Source organism: Salvelinus alpinus, chromosome 3 (assembly GCF_045679555.1).
Source record: "Salvelinus alpinus chromosome 3, SLU_Salpinus.1, whole genome shotgun sequence".
Classification (NCBI taxonomy): domain Eukaryota; kingdom Metazoa; phylum Chordata; class Actinopteri; order Salmoniformes; family Salmonidae; genus Salvelinus; species Salvelinus alpinus.
In genome coordinates this window covers 52,403,683-52,424,122 of record NC_092088.1, presented here as the reverse complement: position 1 = coordinate 52,424,122, position 20,440 = coordinate 52,403,683, and the positions used below count along the sequence as shown (strand labels likewise).

Here is a 20,440-nt window from a genome sequence, read left to right as displayed (position 1 = left end):
TCTGCCCTTGCAGTACTAAGTGCCAGATTAGGAGTAGCTATCAGAGCAAGTCCATTGCAGTGAACAACAGACAATACAATGTAGGAGACTATCTGGTCATCGACACTGCTCATTCTGAAGAGATCCCTGTGTTCATAGAAGTGTGTGGAATATACAGTTTCCTTGGTATTTACTGTATATCTATAGAATGTATATCTGTCTATATTGTCTTTTTAAACGTGTCATAACTTATTGAGTAGCTATAGAATGTATATCTGTCTATATTGTCTTTTTAAAAGTGTCATAAATTTTAAAGTTTCAACAGCCATTTCAACAGCCATCACCATGCATACATGATTCAACACAGTCAACAATGGATTGCTATAAGGCCTGGTGGGTGAGGAGATGGATTTCCACGGGATAGAGGGATACATGGTCCCAGCGGGAAGAGTGTCCATTCCACTCACCCACTGGATTGCAGTTAGTGGAAATTAATAATTTATTAAGCACAACACACTTTTGTTTTCACATTTTCAAATGTGTTTCCTATTCTGATATGCACTGACTAGAACACTGATCTTTTTTGGACCACGTTGATGGAGAGACGTTGATGTCATTAGACCAAAGAATGGTAGAGCAACTCGTTCCAATAGTTTTAAAAAATCACAAAATAAATTGAGAATCTAAAAGCTATAAATTGTTAAGTCAATTTATAATTGTTATCTGCATCATTGATTCTATCACATTGATCCTATTCCAATTTTCGGCAAATGATTTTTTTCTGAGGCTGAAACCACAAAAAAACGATGTTATTGTTTGATCATAGATGCAGAAAACAGCCCAGCAAAATGACCAAGCACCTGTCCGTCAAAATGACACACCAATTGGCCTTCAGCAATACATCTCACAAGGCCAGCAACAAGACACATCAGTCAGCCAAAGAGTCTGGCCATCTGTGTTCAGTTTTCCACAATTTCCAGCCGTAATAAAAGAAAAACTTGAGGGACAAAAATGGATGATCTCCATTGCGCTACTGTGCGCTCGAAGTGGAAGTCTCAGATTGTGCAGGTGTTGGTCGACTTCATGTGTACCTATACTCGGTGAGTATAGTTTTGAATATATATAGTTATATACTGATCTTAGCTTCATGTTAATATTAGAATAAGTTATTAGAAGTTACTCAATTATGACTCATAATGTGTGTGTGTGTCACCCTGAGCCCTTCTCCTGTCCCTGTCCTCCATACTCTCCTCCATACTGTTGTTATAATCACTGCAGCTGGTAGCATAGCACATGCTCAACTTTTACATGATGATAATCAACGTTATCGATCAATGTCATTTGTATTACAAACAGAATTGTTAGTCTAAATGTAATGTTGTATGTTTCTCGTTTGCTTTAGTTACCCCACTACCCGGCAATACATGGATGTGTGCACAGCGCTCATTCAAAAGTACCCCTCATTGAGAGACCAGAACGGGAAGAGATACAGTATGTAAGATCCCTTCAGTTTTCCTACTCACATTAATTCACACTAATAAACTTTTTACACCATTGTGCCTACCCAGACCATAATGTGCTGGCATGGATATTTTCTTCTCCCATTGTTAAACCTTCACATTTCCAGCAGCATAACAATACCATCTCTAGTCTGCTCCTCTGACCTCAGTCCCAATAATCTGTCATGACATTTCTCTGGCATGATAAAGAATAAATACAAAAAAGAATGTCAGCCTCTTGCTCACGTTGCACAAGTACAGGAAATGCAGAAGAGGTTTGGGAGGCAAGGGATAAAAATAAGCCCAGATGAAGACCCGACCAAAATAGCCAATGTAAATGCATACAAATAATGGCCCATATTCAGTGTTTCAAAGTTGAACCGCTGATCCCGGATCCGTTTTTAAGATCATAAATAAGATTGTAAGAACAGGTGGGGACCTGTTCCTATATCATTTAGCCTTTTTCAATAGACTTTGATCATGTTTAATGCTGTATGTATCAATATTTAATCATATTTATATTCGATTTTCAGATTGAGACTGATGCGGATTCCTTCAGTCAGAAATTACATGTTGGAAAGATGCAGGTGGAGTGCCAAAACATTAGACCGAACATAAGTTCCTTACAACACAAAATGAAAAGGACTGAAAAAGAGAGACAACAAGGCACCAACAAAGCACAACTAATGTAACATAGCCAAGTACTGTCATCTGAGTCCAAGATATATTGATGATGCATTATGAACAAATTGATTTTCTCCGATATAATAAGCAAATTCGGTATGGATGTGGACAGAAAAAGGAGTGGTATGGCCATGGAGTTGCTGAATCTTTACAAGACGGCACTTCTCTCACACACGGAGGAGGCTCACAAAAGTATATTTTTTTTACTTATGTCATGCAATAAAATGCGAATTAATTACTTAAAAATCATACAATGTGATTTTCTGGATTTTTGTTTTAAATTCCGTCTCTCACAGTTGAAGTGTACCTATGATAAAAATTACAGACCTCTACATGCTTTGTAAGTAGGAAAACCTGCAAAATCGGCAGTGTATCAAATACTTGTTCTCCCCACTGTATATATGATAACAACATCCTGAAGATTGATTCTCTACTTAATTTGACCAGTTTATTCGACCCAGTTTATTCGACCTGGAATATAACTTTTTGAAGTTTTCGTCCGAGTTCGCCTGGACCGGCGCCAGCGTTTGGACATGTGAACTAAACGTGCTAGCAAAGTAGCTAATTGGACACTAGTAATGGACATTATCGAACAAAACAACGATTTATTGTGGAACTTGGATTCTTGGCACTGCATTCTGATGAAAGATCATCAAAGGTAAGGGAATATTTATGATGTAATTTCTGTTGACTCCAACATGGCGGAGAAATGTTGTGTATTTCTGAGCGCCGTCTCAGATTATTGCATGGTATGCTTTTTCCTAAAGTTTTTTTAAAATCTGACACAGCGGTTGCATTAAAAACAAGTGTATCTTTAATTATATGTAAAACATGTATCTTTCATCAAAGTTTATGATGAGTATTTCTGTTATTTGACGTGGCTCTCTGTAATTACTCCGAATATTTTGGAGGCATTTCTGAGCATGGCGCCAATGTAAACCGAGATTTGTGGATATAAATAGCACATTATCGAACAAAACATAAATGTGTTGTGTAACATGATGTCCTATGAGTGTCATCTGAAGAAGATTATCAAAGGTTAGTGATTAATTTTATCTCTATTTCTGCTTTTGTGACTCTATCTTTGGCTGGGAAAAATGGCTGTGTGTTTTTGGGATTTGGTGGTGATCTAGCATAAATATATGTTGTGTTTTCACTGTAAAACATTAAACAAATTGGACACGATGGGTAGATTAACAAGATGTTTATCTTTCATTTGCTGTATTGGACTTGTTAATGTGTGAAAGTTACATATTTCAAAAAAAAAAAATTGAATTTCGCACGCTGCCTTTTCAGCGGAATGTTGTGGGTGTTCCGCTAGCGGAACCCCTGGGCTAGAAAGGTCTGAAGATCACTGCAGCCATTTTGCTCCTCCCCTACTTCCTCATAGAAGATCCAAATGGGCTGTACATCACAGGCAGTGTATGCATTTCCCAGCAGACAAATAAATAAATGCAACGTTAGTAGTACTATGTAAGGAGTGCTCAGTTGTTAACTTACCGTTTGAAATATGACTTGAGTAACCTTAATTTATTAATTTTTTACTTACAGTGTGTAAAGTTCTCATCACCTACCAAAAGAATAGAGGGGAATCCCTTTGCAGGTCAGAACCACATCTAACTCTTCCTGGATGGAGAGGACCTACATCTCCATGTGATTGGGAGTAGCAATGGGTGGTCCATTTCCTTTTTAATATTGAGTATGCAGCATCTGTGAGAAGCACTATGCTGTTCATTCAGAAATGTTTTCTGGGAATTGATGAGGGGTGTAAATGACCAACAAATGTTGTACGAATGCCAAATGTTTTGCTGTAGAAAGGGACCAGATATTTCTGTGAATTTTAAAGTCAATAAAATGAATGTGACTTTACAAGTTTGCCACTCAATATTGTTTTTATTATTATTGTTAATATTATTATTATTATTCATAGTGGAATACATCGGACATAAAAGGTTCCTACAGGAACCTTAACACCCTAAAAGGTCATTTGAAAGGTTCCTGGAAGCACCTTTAGGGGTTCCGCCGGTGTTGCAATCTGAGTAACCCCTAAAGGGGCCTCTAGGAACCTTTTCTTTTTAGAGTGTGGCACAGAAACCCGTTACTGTAATTATAAATATGGCATCAAATGTTTAAAATCTGATTTCCCCCTAGCACCTGGCTCTGATCATAGTGTAGGCCTAATGAAACAGGAGGGGGAGTGAGGTCGTCCGTGGTGGTCGGCTAACCCTTAACCTTCTGGCCCATAACCCTGCGTGGAATCGACTGTGCCACAAAAGTATGCTGAAGCAGCAGTCGATATCCACGTTTATAAACACAGTGTCACTACAGTTGTTTTTTTGTGTGGTGGTAAACATTATTTTGAGTTAATTCTATGAGGGGGGTGTACATTTCTAACCTGTGCTGAGACATTCAAAATTGACTAGAGATTGAAGTGGGTGGCTGGTAAGCTAGGCTTAATGCTTGATTTTATGTCAAAATGTGTCCATGTACAGAGTGTGTAAAAACATAGAAAATCCTGGAAAATATCAGTTAGAAACAAACAGGCCAGACTTTGGTAAGAAGATAGGTTTACATGATGTTGGGAAATGATAGATTCCATACTGAGTCTCTGTGGTTCTGCTGCCCTCTGGTGTGAGGACCAATGTGTGTCTAGGGCAGTATATAATGGCGTCTATGCTCAAACACGAATTTCATATGAAAAAAGCAGTTTATGACCATTTGTTTACGTCTTCAACATTTAATACATTTAATGTAGTTAAAATGAACATTGTATGGCCGCAGAAACAGGGTGTTTCATGTTTGTTTTTAAAGATTAATAGAATAGAATAGAATAAAACTTTATTGTCCATCCAGGATGGAAATGTTTCTTTGGCATCACCTTCCATTACTTGAAGGCAACGTCATCTGATAAAATCCATTGTGCTGTTTGCTGCAATATTGTTTCTTACAGAATTATTTCACAATGACTGCAATTGAAATGCCCAGTGGCATACAGCAGTGTTTTCAACTCCAGTCCTCGAGTACGCCCAACTGCACGTTTGTTGTAGTCCTGGACAAGCCCACCTAATTCAACTTGTCTATTAATCATCAAGCCCGCAATGATTTGATTCAGGTGAGTTTGCTGAGGGCTACAACAAAAATGTGTGCTGTTGGGGGTACTCGAGGACTGGAGATGGGAAACACGGGCATACAGTATAATAATAATGATCAGTCATTAGCATTGTGAAGGCTCTCCTTTCACTCTCGGTATGTGTTATGTCAAAGCTTCCCCACTAGAGGGAGGAGTCCACCAGTCTATCCCAGTCATTTTCCAGGAGTCTCCTACAAAAAGCGAACTCTTCACCAACATGTAAGGGGACCGCCGTCAAATGCGTCATCACGAATGGCAAGCGAAAGGAAATCACAGAGGGAAACCACACAAAAAGTATATCCTTTCAACTTCAAATAAGGCTCCCGAGTGGCGCAGAGGTCTAAGGCACTGCATCTTAGTGCTAGAGGCGTCACTACAGACCCTGGTTCGATTTCAGGCTGTATCACAACCGGCCATGATTGGGATTCCCATAGGGCGGCGCACAATTCCCCAGCGTCGTCTGGGTTAGAGTTTGGCTGGGGTAGGCTGTCATTGCAAAAAATCATTTGTTCTTAACTGACTTGCCTAATTAAATAGAGGTTATTTTTAAAAGTACTAGACAGATGCATTGTTCAGTACCTCAGCCATTTTATTGTCTATACATTTGCCCATTGTGACATGTCATGTCCATGGTTTATCCCACTTGACAGTTTACCTCATAGGACTCATAGGACCATGGGGGACTTACTCCTCAGGACTGTATCCATCTCTGATTAAGACATTCCTCATGTCTCTGTCCAGTGGAAGGCCTTGTTGTCCAGGACTGTGGCCAGTTTGTGGTTGAATGGCTGGTGGAACACCCTGAGGAGGTCCCTGGTGCTGGGCAACATGGGGCCCAAGCTCCTGTCTGCTGCCCTCCGTGTGTTGGACATGGGCCTCTTGGTGAGAGCTGCCTCGGTCTGCTCAGATAAAGGCCCTATGCAAAAGACGAATTGTTGTTCAATATTTTGTTTATAAATAGATGATTGTGTTTCTATCGTCTGCCTTGGTATAGGCTCTGAGATTACATAGGCTATGATGTCACGCTCCTAATCCTATTGCACAGCAATACTGTAGTATAACCATACTTTCACATACTGTCAACGCTACCGGTCTATTGACTTTCGAGCATGCTTGATTGATAAATGGTAGCCTACTATTTGTTGTGTAGCAGGACTAATTTAAACCACTTATGTCAGAAAAGGACCCACCGGGCACAGATGTCAGTTCAACGTCTAGTTTTGGTTTACATCCAATCAGCTTTCCACGTTGATTCAATGTCATCACATTGAATGTTTTGGTCGAAATGACATGGAAACAACATTGATTCAACCAGTTTTTGCCCAGTAGGGAGAGACATGTACTGCAATACGATTATGATTCAGGCCTATGTAATAAAAGTCAAATAAACATTTTAGACGACATGCTGCAATGCGATCTCCTTACCAACGGCAGTTGCATCTGCAAATGTTTTTATTTGCTTACCATTATAACAATTATCAAGCATCAAACACCTCCCCATTTCTCCCAAATGAACAATAAAGCATATTTTCTTACAATTCAGTTGATCAACCTTCTGGAAGTTGTGCACACACATCATTTGAGATTTGTGTGGAGATATGCACACTTTCTCATCATGTTCAACATGAACACAGACCAACCTTTGTGGTGCATTCAAGGTATAGAGCCTTTTTTATCCACACACACCTTTGATAAATGAGGCCCCAGATGTTGAAATGCACACAGAGGAAGAAGCAGACATGTACATGCATCAACAATATTGTGTCCTAGCTCAACAAACCTAGGATGTTGCTGTAGAATTCAAGCTGATAACTGTGTTTTTCCAGTACGTACCCACGTTTAGGAAGTCAAAGACTTTATTTATGGTGAGTCTCAGATTGGCAGCGTAGTCTTCTAACTGCAGCACTAGGATCTGATTCTTGTGGAAGACAGTCAACCAGTCCAGCAGGAAGACAACATATAGTCCCAGGTTCAGTCTGACCTGGAGAGGACCACAACAAACACTGAACATTAGACTATCATTACATTTACTTAACTATTCTACCAAGGCTTCATTGTTAAGGTGGAGAACAAGCTACATGCTATAGGAATACTGGTGATAAAGAGTCACAGCATGACTCGTTACAAGTACACAAGCTTACCTGCAGAGAGTGCTGGAGACCAACCGACAAAAGTAATTATACTTCTGTAGATACAGCAGAGCGAGAGGAGGCACTGTCTGAGATTAACTACTCAGATGAACTCAACAGCATGGATTCAGAAGTCAAATGTAAACAGGGAGCTACTTTAGGTCGACATCCATGACGCTGCTGTATGTCAAAGAACTTATACTTTATTCATATTTATTTACCTTAATAGGTACACACGGATCTCCAAAGGTACTCCTCTGAACACCATGTTGGCACCAATATAATAACATTTCTACCACAAATCAGGCTGAGAGGTATGTAGAACAGTGTGAACAGTAGTGTTTATCTCTGGCTGTGGGTATCGTGATTTGTGCTTTTCCTATGTAAACTAGCTGTGCCCCAGGCTGTGACAGCTGCAGCCAACCTGGTATCCTACTGTGTGACGAGGGTACAGACAGAGCTAGCTCAGCTCAACCCCATGGAAATGCTGCTCGGTACATTACAGCATCTGGACGGTTTATAATTTACAGAGGGCATTTGGCAAGCCTTTACTTAGCATTGCTGTACTCTGTCCAATAAGGAAATGTTTGCAGCATTAAAGCTTGTGGACCCAAGGAAGGGTAGCTGCTGCATGTGCAACGGCTAATGGGGATCATCATAAACTAAACAAAGCACACATACCTGTATAAAACTGAGCCAATGTCAATGTAGTAAAATAGTTAAAACAGCAAGAAAATGTATTTTCTGAAAATAAATGACAATATTTCTTGAGACTACTTCCTAAATAACTTCCCGTAAGTGCATCTCAGTGCAATCAGTTCTGAAAGGAAACTTCACAGTTCCTCACTAATCAAATCAGTGGCATACGTCACAACACAATTTCACCAGCCTCAAGGAAGTAGCCGTGATTTGAATAAAATATCCTATTAGACATGGAAAATAAAGGCCTGAGTTATGGATCACAATTTGGCATGGAATCAATCTAGCTAAGGCCTGGAAAATGTATCACAATTTGGCATAGACAAAGCCATCTCTGAATAACTTTGTATGCACTTTGATGACATCCCACTGGGCAAAAACTGTTTGCATCCACATTGTTCCCATGTCATTTCAACAAAACCAAAAAATGTGATGATGCTGAATCACCGAGGATTTGCAAAAAGATTGGATTTGTAAAAAGTCATCAACATAATGGGGATTTAGTACTTTTTTCACCCACATTTTAACCCAACTCCAACGACATACTGACATTTGTGGTTGATTTCACATTAAATTCAGGTTATCTGGCAACTCAACCAAGCGTAAATCAAAACTAGACATTGAACTGCCCTCTGTGCCCTATGGGATAATGCTCTATTAATAAATGCGGTAAAAATGAGTGTTTCTTCTTGCTCTTGCACATTACTTCCCATCTAGACAATACACTATCCACCAAAGATAGTGACACAATAAACAGAATATTGCATTCCAATGCATTTACTTTGAATACCTATGGTAAGAGACTGTTGTACATTTCCATTGCCAGGAATAAAAATATGCATGCATGACTGTAAGTCGCTTTGGATAAAAGTGTCTGCTAAATGGCATATGTATTGTTATTTTATTTATATGTTCCACTCACCGGCATGGCATTGGAGAGTCTAGTATTGTAGACACAGGAACGCATGGAGCTCTCTGCTAAACAAGCCTCAAACAGCTGTAAAGATTCTGAGACCCTCTGGTCAAAGTCCTCCACTGACTTGTTAGCCATGTTGAAGTACAGGTAGTCTGAATACAACCTAAGCCACAGGGAGACACAAACCAGAAAACATACTTTCATCAGATACATTGACCAAATGCACAGACATTCCTATAGTGAAAACTATGTGACAGCAAGTCCACAAATTCTCGAGTTCTACAGATGTAGGACTTAATTTGATCACCCTGGTGTGTGAGAATAGTGTATTCAATGTTTAACTTGTTATGGCTGCAGGGGGCGTATTGAAAAACTGGAAAATATGTGCCCATTTTCAAATGGCCTCTTACTCAATTTTTGCTCGTACAATATGCATATTATTATTACTATTGGATAGAAAACACTGTCTAGTTTCTAAAACAGGTTTAATTATTTCTCTAAGTGAAACATAACTCTTTTTACAGCCCATTTTCTATCCGGAAGTGAAATTTCCAAGAAGCTATGTCTCTCTTCAAGATACTCTCTATAAAAGGCCTTGGCACTTAGGACTGTAGAAACACGTCACACGCCTTCCCCTGGGTGTCATGCGGAAGTGAGAGAAGAAATGACTTGATTATCTCTGTCAGGGACTGAAAACAACATCTTGGAGTGAGAAGTGCGCACTTTATTTTTTTTTCTGGGCGCGAAGTAGGAACTGGACTGCGCTCCTGGAAAACCCTCGTTATAGGTGAATATGACCTCCGGCTTCGATTTTATTTGATACATGTCACAATATCATCCTAAAGTATGTTTTTTCAATATACTTTAATTATATTATTGAAATTTATTCTGGACTTTAGACGTGATGCGACGCAAGAATTTTGTCAAGACGGAGAGGTTAGCACGGCATGGCCAGTGTGCTTGCTAATTCAAGAGGGACATCGTTCGTTCTGGGTCCAAATGAAGACGGTTCTGAACAAAGGACCCTTTGGAGAACATTCTGATGGAAAATCAACAAAGATAAGGACCCAATTTGGGATGCTTTTTCATATATCTGTCGAACTGTGCTATCGCTAGCGTTTGACTAGAATCAATGCTGCTGTGTGTTAGCTATTGTAGTAAGCTAATATAACGATATATTGTGTTTTCGCTGTAAAACACTTCAGAAATCGGAAATATTGTCTGTATTCACAAGATCTTTCTCTTTCATTAGCTATCCACCATATATTTTTCTGAAATGTTTTCTGATGTGTAATTAGTAGTTGACGTTGGTGTCTGTATTTTCTCTGGCTACTCCCGTGCGATTTCTGACTGTAGCTATGATGGTAGCAGTAATGTAAAACTGATTTATAGCTAAAATATGCAATTTTTTTGAACAAAACATAGATTTATTGTGTAACATGTTATAGGACTGTCATCTGAGGTAGTTTTCTCTAGGTTATTTAGGTTGGTTCTAGGTTAGTTAGGTTGGCTTGTGCATGCTACTTGGATCCTACTTGTGCTGTGAAAAATGTCTGTCTCTTTTTTATTTGGTGGTGAGCTAACATAAATATATGTGGTGTTTTCTCTGTAAAACATTTAAAAAATCGGACATGTTGGCTGGATTGACAAGATGTTTATCTTTCAAATGCTGTATTGGACTTGTTAATGTGTGAAAGTTAAATATTTTTAAAAAATAGATTTTGAATTTCGCGCCCTGCATTTGAGCTGGATGTTGTCATAGGTGTACCGGTGTCGGGCTGCAGCCATAACAGGTTTTAAAAAGGATTCTAAGGTTTGTAATTTCCACGTTAACATTTCAGACTTGATTTGCACAAACACAAAAATGGATCAACCCCGAATTTTTTTTCCATTAATTATAATCCATATGATAATGTACTGCAGTTGCTGCAGGATTATTTCCTGCTGTGAGAAACTGGTCAAATTACGATCCCACATCTGTACCTCTCTACTGGGTCTCTGAGCATGACGATGATTTTAGCGTTGGGCTGAACAGTGTGGATGAAGTCCTGGGCCAGGAAAGGAGGCTCCCCATCCACCCGGTTGTCATAGAGATAGCTCCAGGCTTGGTTGTCCCACATCGTGGATGCGCTTGCTTCACCTGTCAATCCAACAGAAGTGTGATGCCCATTTAAAATGATAATGCCAGAGAAGCTGGTGTTTGGAGGCAAACTGTGCCAATATATCCTCCAGACACCGGATTTGAGGGAATTATTACTTTCATACAATGGGATACCAACATATTAAATTAATGATGGACCTATTTTCATTAAATAGGTCCATGAATTTATTCATACTATTTCATCCTTCCACGAGATATAGTCCTGACACAAATGTAGGGTTGCAAACCAAGCCAGCTGGTTTTTCATTCTATTGGTTAGGTTGCCAGAGTAGCCGGGGACTTTAATGCAGGGAAACTTAAATTCGTTTTACCTCATTTCTATCAGCATGTTAAATGTGCAACCAGAGGGAAAATTCTAGACCACCTTTACTCCACACACAGAGACACGTACAGAGCTCTCCCTCGCCCTCCATTTGGCATATCTGACCATAACTCTATCCTCCTGATTTCTGCTTACAAGCAAAAATTAAAGCAGGAAGCACCAGTGACTCGGTCTATAAAAAAAGTGGTCAGATGAAGCAGATGCTAAACTACAGGACTGTTTTGCTAGCACAGAATGGAATACGTTCCGGGATTCTTCCGATGGCATTAAGAAGTACACCACATCAGTCACTTGCTTTATCAACAAGTGCATCGAGGACGTTGTCCCCACAGTGACTGTACGTACATTCCCCAACCAGAAGCCATGGATTACAGGCAACATTCGCACTGAGCTAAAGGTTAGAGCTGCCGCTTTCAAGGAGTGGGACTCTAACCCGGAAGCTTATAAGAAATCCCACAACGCCCTCCAACAAACCATCAAACAGGCAAAGCGTCAATACAGGAATAAGATCGACTCGTAGTACACCGGCTCTGACTCTTGTTGGATGTGGCAGGGCTTGCAAACTATTACAGACCACAAAGGGAAGCACAGCTGAGAGCTGCCCAGTGACACGAGCCTACCAGACGAGCTAAATAACTTCTATGCTCGCTTTGAGGCAAGTAACACGGAAACATGCATGATAGCATCAGCTGTTCCGGACGACTGTGTGATCACGCTCTCCGCGGCCAATGTGAGTAAGACTTTAAACAGGTCAACATTCACAAGGCCGCTGGGCCAGATGGATTACCAGGACGTGTACTCCGAGCATGCACTGACCAACTGGCAAGTGTTTTCACTGACATTTTCAACCTCTCCCTGTCTGAGTCTGTAATACTAACATGTTTCAAGCAGACCACCATTGTCCCTGTGCCCAAGAACACTAAGGTAACCTACCTAAATGACTACCGACCCGCAGCACTGATGTCTGTAGCCATGAAATGCTTTGAAAGGCTGGTCATGGCTCACATCAACACCATTATCCCAGAAACCCTAGACCCACTCCAATGTGCATACCACCCCAACAGATCCACAGATGATGCAATCTCTATTGCACTGCACACTGCCCTTTCCCACCTGGACAAAAGGAACACCTATGTTAGAATGCTATTCATTGACTACAGCTCAGCGTTCCACACCATAGTGCCCTCAAAGCTCATCACTAAGCTAAGGACCCTGGGACTAAACACATCCCTCTTCAACTGGATCCTGGATTTTCCGACGGGCCGTCCACAGGTGGTAAGGGTAGGTAACAACACATCCACCACGCTGATCCTCAACACGGGGGCCCCGTTCTTAGTCCCCTCCTGTACTCGCTGTTCACTCACGACTGCACGACCAGGCACGACTCCAACACCATCATTAACTTTGCTGACGACACAACAGAGGTAGGCCTGATCACCGACATCGATGAGACAGCCTATAGGGAGGAGGTCAGAGACCTGGTGCAAAGACAAGAACTTCTCCCTCAATGTGATTAAGACAAAGGAGATGATTGTGGACTACAGGAAAAGGATGACCGAGCATGACCCCATTCTCATTGACGGGGCTGCAGTGGAGCAGGTTGAGAGCTTCAAGTTCCTTGGCGTCCACATCACCAACAAACTAACATGGTCCAAACACACCAAGACTGTCGTGAAGAGGGCATGACAAAACCTATTCCCCCTCAGGAGACTGAAAAGATTTGGCATTGGAAATCAGATCCTCAAAAGGTTTTACAGCTGCACCATCGAGAGCATCCTGACGGGTTACATCACTGCCTGGTAAGGCAACTGCTCGGCCTCCGACCGCAAGGCACTACAGAGGGTAGTGTGTACAGCCCAGTACATCAGCCCAGGGTCAGTTTGTTATATCTGGAGTACTTCTCCTGTCTTATCCGGTGTCCTGTGTGAATTTAAGTATGCTCTCTCTAATTCTCTCTTTCTCTCTTTCTTTCTCTCTCTCTGAGGACCTGAGCCCTAGGACCATGCCTCAGGACGACCTGGCATGATGACTCCTTGCTATCCCCAGTCCACCTGGCCATGTTGCTGCTCCAGTTTCAACTGTTCTGCCTGCGGCTATGGAACCCTGACCTGTTCACCGGACGTGCTACCTGTCCCAGACCTGCTGTTTTCAACTCTCTAGAGACCGCAGGAACGGTAGAGATACTCTTAATGATCGGCTATGAAAAGCCAACTGACATTTACTCCTGAGGTGCTGGCTTGCTGCACCCTCGACAACTACTGTGATCATTATTATTTGACCATGCTGGTCATTTATGAACATTTGAACATCTTGGCCATGTTCTGTTATAATCTCCAGCCGGCACAGCCAGAAGAGGACTGGCCACCCCTCATAGCCTGGTTCCTCTCTAGGTTTCTTCCTAGGTTTTGGCCTTTCTAGGGAGTTTTTCCTAGCCACCGTGCTTCTACACCTGCATTGCTTGCTGTTAGGGGTTTTAGGCTGGGTTTCTGTACAGCACTTTGAGATATCAGCTGATGTACGAAGGGCTATATAAATACATTTGATTTGATTTGATCACCGTGGCCAAGCTTCCTGCCATCCAGGACCTCTATACCAGGCAGTGTCAGAGGAAGGCCCTAAAAATTGTAAAATACTCCAGCAACCCAAGTCATAGACTGTTCTCTCTGCTACTGTTCTCTCTGCTTCGCAAGCGATACCGGAGCACCAAGTCTAGGTCCAAGAGGCTTCTAAACAGCTTCTACCCCCAAGCCATAAGACTCCTGAACAGCTAATCAAAGGGCTACCCAGACTGTTTGCATTGCCCCCCCCCCCCCCCTTCTATGCTGCTGCTACTCTCTGTTATTATCTATGCATAGCCACTTTAATAACTCTACCTACATGTACATAATTACCTCAATTACCTCGACACCGGTGCCCCCCGCACATTGACACATTGACTCTGTACCAGTACCCCCTGTATATAGCCCCGCTATTGTTATTTACTGCTGCTCTTTAATTATTTGTTATACTTACCTCTTACTTTTTTTCATTTTTTTTCTTAAAATTACATTGTTGGTTAAGGGCGTGTAAGTAAGCATTTCACTGTAAGGTCGACACCTGTTTTTGGCGCATGTGACAAATAACATTTGATTTGATTTGAATCACACAACTCCTCCTCCTCACATAAACGTATACACACACACACACACACACACACACACACACACACACACACACACACACACACACACACACACACACACACACACCCACAGAGTAAGACGACAGCCTCCATGACTAACTTTCTTGAAAAGAGTGAAGAAGCCAGCCTCTATGACTAATTTTGTTGAGTGCAACCCAAGAGTTTATAAAGACTTTCAAATTATCTCAATTATTATTCAAGTATATATAAATGACCTACAGTACATATATGACGACCTGTATGTTACCTGTGATGAGGTGTCGCTGGCTGTCATCTCCAGAGGTATTCCCCAGTATTCCCTGCTGGATGTGGTAGGCAGCCAGGTCAAAAAGGTCCAGGTAGTCCTTCACAGGGAAGCGCTCCAGGAGGCCGTCTTTAAGATGGATGATACCTACACCACAAGGGAAAACAACATCATGGTCAATGACTTCATCATTCAATCTTATTTTACTACCACTTCCATCTATGATCTATCATAACTCTAGACCCTCTCAAAAGCAAATCATATTTTTCAACAAAACTTCTCTGCCAGCTTAAGGTGATACAATTTTGACTGTAAGTTCCTTCCATATTTTCACGCCTGTCAGAGCTCAGAGCAGATTAAGACCTCCGACTACGTCGCCACAGGAGACCCGATGTAGCTGCCTTTCTGATCCATTGTCAGCAGAAAGATCAACATCTTCAACCATTTCCCGCACTGCTTTGAACGCCCACAAATCCACTTGGCGATGGAGTCGGCAATCAATGCACTCTGTGTGATCTACAGTATGGCTCTCCTCAGAGTGTGAGCCGACACCTACGCTGCCTCTCAGAAGCATTCCATTCAATTAAAGGAATTACAACAGACACTAGGCTGGAGGGGCTGGACCTGGTCTCATCTATCACCTGCACACTACAGTAGAGGTCTAGAACAACACTTTTTCACTCTGTACAAAGGTTTAGAAAAATAACCGTAGGGGGAATTACAAGCGGAGATGATCAAAACAGAGGCAACTCTTTGGGTCTTCATTCAGTTATATTGTTACTAGTGTACATAATGTAGATTTAGGCACAGTCATTGGGAAAAGAGGCACACTGGATTACCTCAAAATATATGTAATATGAATATGAATGGAAATAAGTTCATCCACACACTACTGGTGGTTCCCCCTGGAAATGTATTTTGGCAGGGTGAAAAGTCTGTTGAAGCCAATGTAAAGGTTTTCCATCCAAATCAAGGGAAGTAAAATTATTTGGGCAGCTCTACCAAAGTGAAGACAGGGGGACTAGGGCTTACCAAACCTTTTCCTTGTCCACCAGTGGGGCTCTTTCATGGTGGTGAACTTAACCTCCGGGTGTAGCAGCAGTCGGTGAAACAGGTCCGTTGTGCCACATTTGGGCTGGCCAATGATGTAGAAATATGGCAGACAGCGCAGGCGGTATTGCTTGTCGTTGAAGCTGTGGGACAAGTGTTCCTGGAAATTATTCCTCAGATAGTCACAGACAGTCCGGAAGGTCTTGGAGCGAACTGCATACAAGTTTTTCCTGTAAGGATCCACTTTGGTTTTCCCAGAGAGCTCCTCATACCAGCATGGACTCTTGATATTGGGGAGGAACTGACGAGGAATAATGGAAAACAACTGGGAAGTGCAAAACAGATACAATGTCAAACAGTCCTAGACAATTTATCTTAATTGATATTATGATTGAAATAATTTTCGCCCTGAAACAAAATAGCACACATGAAACAACAGGCCAGACACATACTCACATGAGAGTCACTATTGACAACGTCCTTCAGAAGAGGCAGCTTCCTTGGGCTGAACTCAAGCTTAGCTGTAATGCACTTCACCAGGAGCTTAATGTTGACATAGTCCTTGGTAGAGGACAGGTTAGGGGAGATGGTGCTGCTGGGGTTGACTGTAGTACTGAGGTGGAACGGTGGCGGTGTCAGCATCAGACCCTTTTTATCCAAGGTCAAGACGTAAGAAGCCATAATGAGGAAGGTCAACGTCAGTCCGAGCAGGAAGCTGATAACCTTGACCTTTGTGACACTCCTCAGGGGGCCCAATGGCCACAGAGGAACCCGCCTCACCTCCAGGACACTGGGCAGGATTATGTGACCGTCATCCACATCGTCCAAACAAGGCATTGTGGGTCTTTTCCTGTAGTTCTTAACTTCCATGGGGCAGAGTTGGCCATATGTGTAGTCCGTTTGAGAAATGGCACCATTTTTGTAGTCTGTACGAGACATTATGTAGACAGGATGGAACAGGGCTGTGGAGAGGGGGATGCAGACTGGGGCCGTCAAGGCACATCTATTGTGGGATGGGAGGTGTGTGGAGGAGCAGTAGAGGGTTTATCCATCATGGCTGCTCCAAATGTTGCTGGAGGCACAACAGGTACTATAGCACCACAGTCTGACATTCAGTAGTGTTCTCCTGTCAAACAAGAGATAATTCTATTTATTTTTCAACCGTTTTTAAAACAGAGGAACATTTTGAACACTACAATGGTCAATTAATCTGTGATTGGTTTTCCCCTTCAATGGTGTAGTGTTTTGTGGACTTTGTCATATACAGCTCACAGCTGTTTCCTGACCAGCTGCTAAGTATTATTCCAGGATTAAGGTTCAGTTAGAGGCGATCTAACATGTGAGACATGTAACATTAATTCTGCGGCCTCCACTAGCAAGTCTGACCACTCCAATTACTTATCACAACCTCTCAGGACGCTCATAGCAGAGAGTGTGTTCTTGTCAGGCAATGCTTCCCTGCTTTAGGTATAAGGATCAAACAGTGGGCACAAAAGCTTCCAATGTGAAAGCAAAATGGTCTGTCTGTACCTTCTGAATTTAGGGCTTATCAAAGTCCTTTGCCTATAGGCTAAAATAAACCTTAACAATTTAGAACACATTTCCCTCTATTCTAAGGGGAAATGAAAGGTTGATCCAAGAAAATGTTATGATTTGGAGATTAAAGGTTTTCTTGTGACATCAACAGTACTATTGATACAGGTGGACAAACAGCACGGCAGTCTTTTAGATAGAGAAAGCAAGTATTATTTCTGGACATGTGTGCTGAATAATTCCAGACACAGGACTGACAAAATTCTTTAAAAACACTTCCATCACACTTCCTGGAACCATAATTCATTCTGTTTTCTTTTCTTTTCAGAGTTTATACGAATGAACAATCCCTCTGGATGTTGAAATGAAATCCCAGCCAAGTTACAGTGAATTACACTTGGTACATTCAATGAATTTACAGTGTTATTCCTCATTGCATTACGGTTGTTCTATTCACACTGGGGCCTCATTAAACAGAGGCCACTGAACACTTCAGTGATTTTAAATAGTCACATATTTCTAGCACTGGCTGTCAAAAATGTTAGGTTACACTCTACTTGAGCGATGTGTCACAACCTATGACATACAGCAATTAAAAATAGATTTAGTTAGAAGACATATTCAATGTGGGGTAGAGTGGGGTAAGTTGAGCAATTTTTACATTCAGCATCACTCCCTCAAGGGAAATATACTATCCTTTCTAACAAAGATTTCTACATATATTTCAGGATGTTGTGCATCCCTAGAAATAATCTGAATTTGTGTAAATATTAGTTTTGAGAACATATCTTGTCCAAAAAAAGTGGTCACTTGGCACAATTTACCACAGGTATGGTGTAAGTTGAGCCACGGGGCAGGGTAAGTTAAGCCACCTACAAATCTGTACTGAATAAAATATGACCACTACCTTCATAAAACAATGCCTATCTTTATTTCCCCAAAACAATTCAACACAACCACAATCACTTTTTTGTCTTTTAATAATTTTAAGCATCTTTAACACAGGCTTAACACCTAACTTTGTCATTTGTTTAAACCTTTAACAATGTCCAGGCCCTTTTGTTATCTCATATCCCAAGGATAATGCCTTGCATTACACCTTGGAAGAAAACACTTCAATTTGCTTGACCATTGGCTCAACTTACCCCAAGCAATCATTTTGACTATATTAGCCACAATAATATATCAGCCACAATAATGCACTTTCATGCTAGGTTTAGAACATCATATTGAGACCCCAACTGATGTATAGAACAATCTTAAAAGTATCTACTTCGGTTTAGATACAGTATCATGAAACCTCTAACATAATACATGAATTTGAGTTGGATGAAAATCAATTTTTTTAACCTAACTTGCTTACCATTTTTTCTATGTGTTTTTTTCCTTCACAGACTCCATGAAATGATGACCTCTTCCTAAATATTTGGTCAAATGATTAATTCTGTGCATGGTTTCCTAGAAACAAGGGTGGCTCAACTTACCCCTTTGACTCAGCTCACCTCTTTGGCTCAACATACCCCTTTTGCTCAACTTACCCCATTGGCTCAACTTACCCCACTCTCCCCTATATCCTAACATATGTTTGTATCCCCCATGAGTGCTCAATGTTCCAAAGGTTTATGTGAGTCAATACTCCATTTGAATTACTCACAATGTCTATATGCTTTTGAGCAAAAATACAACGACTCAAAAAATGCTATGTGTTTGAGGTCATCTCCACAAGGTGTAGGTCCAGTATGCAGTATCCAGCACGCAAACAGAGCATACATAAACTGTGTCTATGGGATGAGAGGACAGTGCTGGTACTGGTACTGGTGGGGATGGTGGAGGGAGAGGAGATTTAAAGATGAAAGCTGGTATATTCAACCCTGCTTGGTTCTGTCTTTGGCAGACACCTGTGTCACAGTGAGTCTTTTGGTGAGGTGATGATTTGGCATGCCTCCTTTGCAGAGATTTCAGGGAGTCAAAACCAAGAGTTTGTTTAGTCTACACACACATACACAGCTTGAGAGCTGGCACTCACCAACTGCTCTCTTCTGTGTGTTTTTGTTGTTGGAGGGTTGAGGGTCAGTGCGGGGTGGCGTACTCCGTGGCATCTCATTCATAGTTTGGCTGTGTGCTGCTGTTCTGATTCTAAGATTCTGCTAACACACACACGTATGCACGCACGCATTACAGTTTTGATAGTCATCACTGCATCCTGTATCAAAAGGTTGGCTGGATTCGCTAATGACCTGTAGATCTATACATTACTCCCTTTTTGTTTACAAGGTTAAGTTTTAATGCACCGTATTGCTATAACTGTCAAGTCTCCCCTCGCTCCGGCGCTCGACGTCGCCCGTTTACTAACCACCGGTTCTGGCAACCCTCATTACGCACACCTGGGCCCCATCACTACCATGATTACTTCTCCTTTATATAGCACTCCCTAGCATCACCGTTCAGGCAGTATTGGTTCTGTGCTCATGTCCAGAAGAGTCTCTTGTTTTGTATCGCTCTATATTCTTTATTAAACTCACCAACTGCACCTGCTTCCTGACTCCCAGCGTCATTGTTACAGAGTACTGCCTCAACAAATGGAAGCAGCAAGGAATTAAGACCTCCCAGATGGTCGGCAAACAGGGATATCTACTTCGTCAACACCACGACCAGCTGGCGTATCTGGGGACGGCTATGGATGAGGTCCTCCGCGTTCCTCAACATCTCGACATTACCTGTGGGGCGTCACCTCTAACAAGCGGAGGATTCTCTACCACGAGTCGACCCAGCGAGCCAGCACCCCAGCTGATCCAGCAGTCCACCCAGATCAGCGATGCCCGTTTGTCCCTCCCGGACAAATATGACGGGACTCCATCCAAATGCCGTGGCTTCCTACAGCGGGGATCCCTCTATTTTGCTCATCAGATGGTA

At 41.7% G+C, this 20,440-nt stretch overlaps 1 protein-coding gene across 2 annotated transcripts in view; it reads right to left on the bottom strand.

The window, feature by feature from the left end:
• Positions 1-3,858: 3,858 nt before the first annotated feature.
• LOC139570921 (carbohydrate sulfotransferase 15-like) overlaps positions 3,859-20,440 on the bottom strand; it is a 42,070-nt gene continuing 25,488 nt past the window's right edge. Inside the window, exons 2-8 of one of the 2 annotated variants that reach the window (XM_071393255.1) lie at positions 16,451-17,120; positions 15,977-16,295; positions 14,948-15,091; positions 11,020-11,176; positions 9,043-9,199; positions 7,126-7,273; positions 3,859-6,208 (exon numbers count right to left, since the gene is read on the bottom strand). In XM_071393255.1, the coding sequence (XP_071249356.1) occupies positions 6,018-6,208; positions 7,126-7,273; positions 9,043-9,199; positions 11,020-11,176; positions 14,948-15,091; positions 15,977-16,295; positions 16,451-16,933 (1,599 nt within the window). In that variant the 5' untranslated portion in view covers positions 16,934-17,120 and the 3' untranslated portion in view covers positions 3,859-6,017. Of the gene's footprint in view, positions 6,209-7,125; positions 7,274-9,042; positions 9,200-11,019; positions 11,177-14,947; positions 15,092-15,976; positions 16,320-16,450; positions 17,121-20,440 lie in introns of both variants that reach the window. The other variant, XM_071393254.1, reaches the window with a different exon arrangement.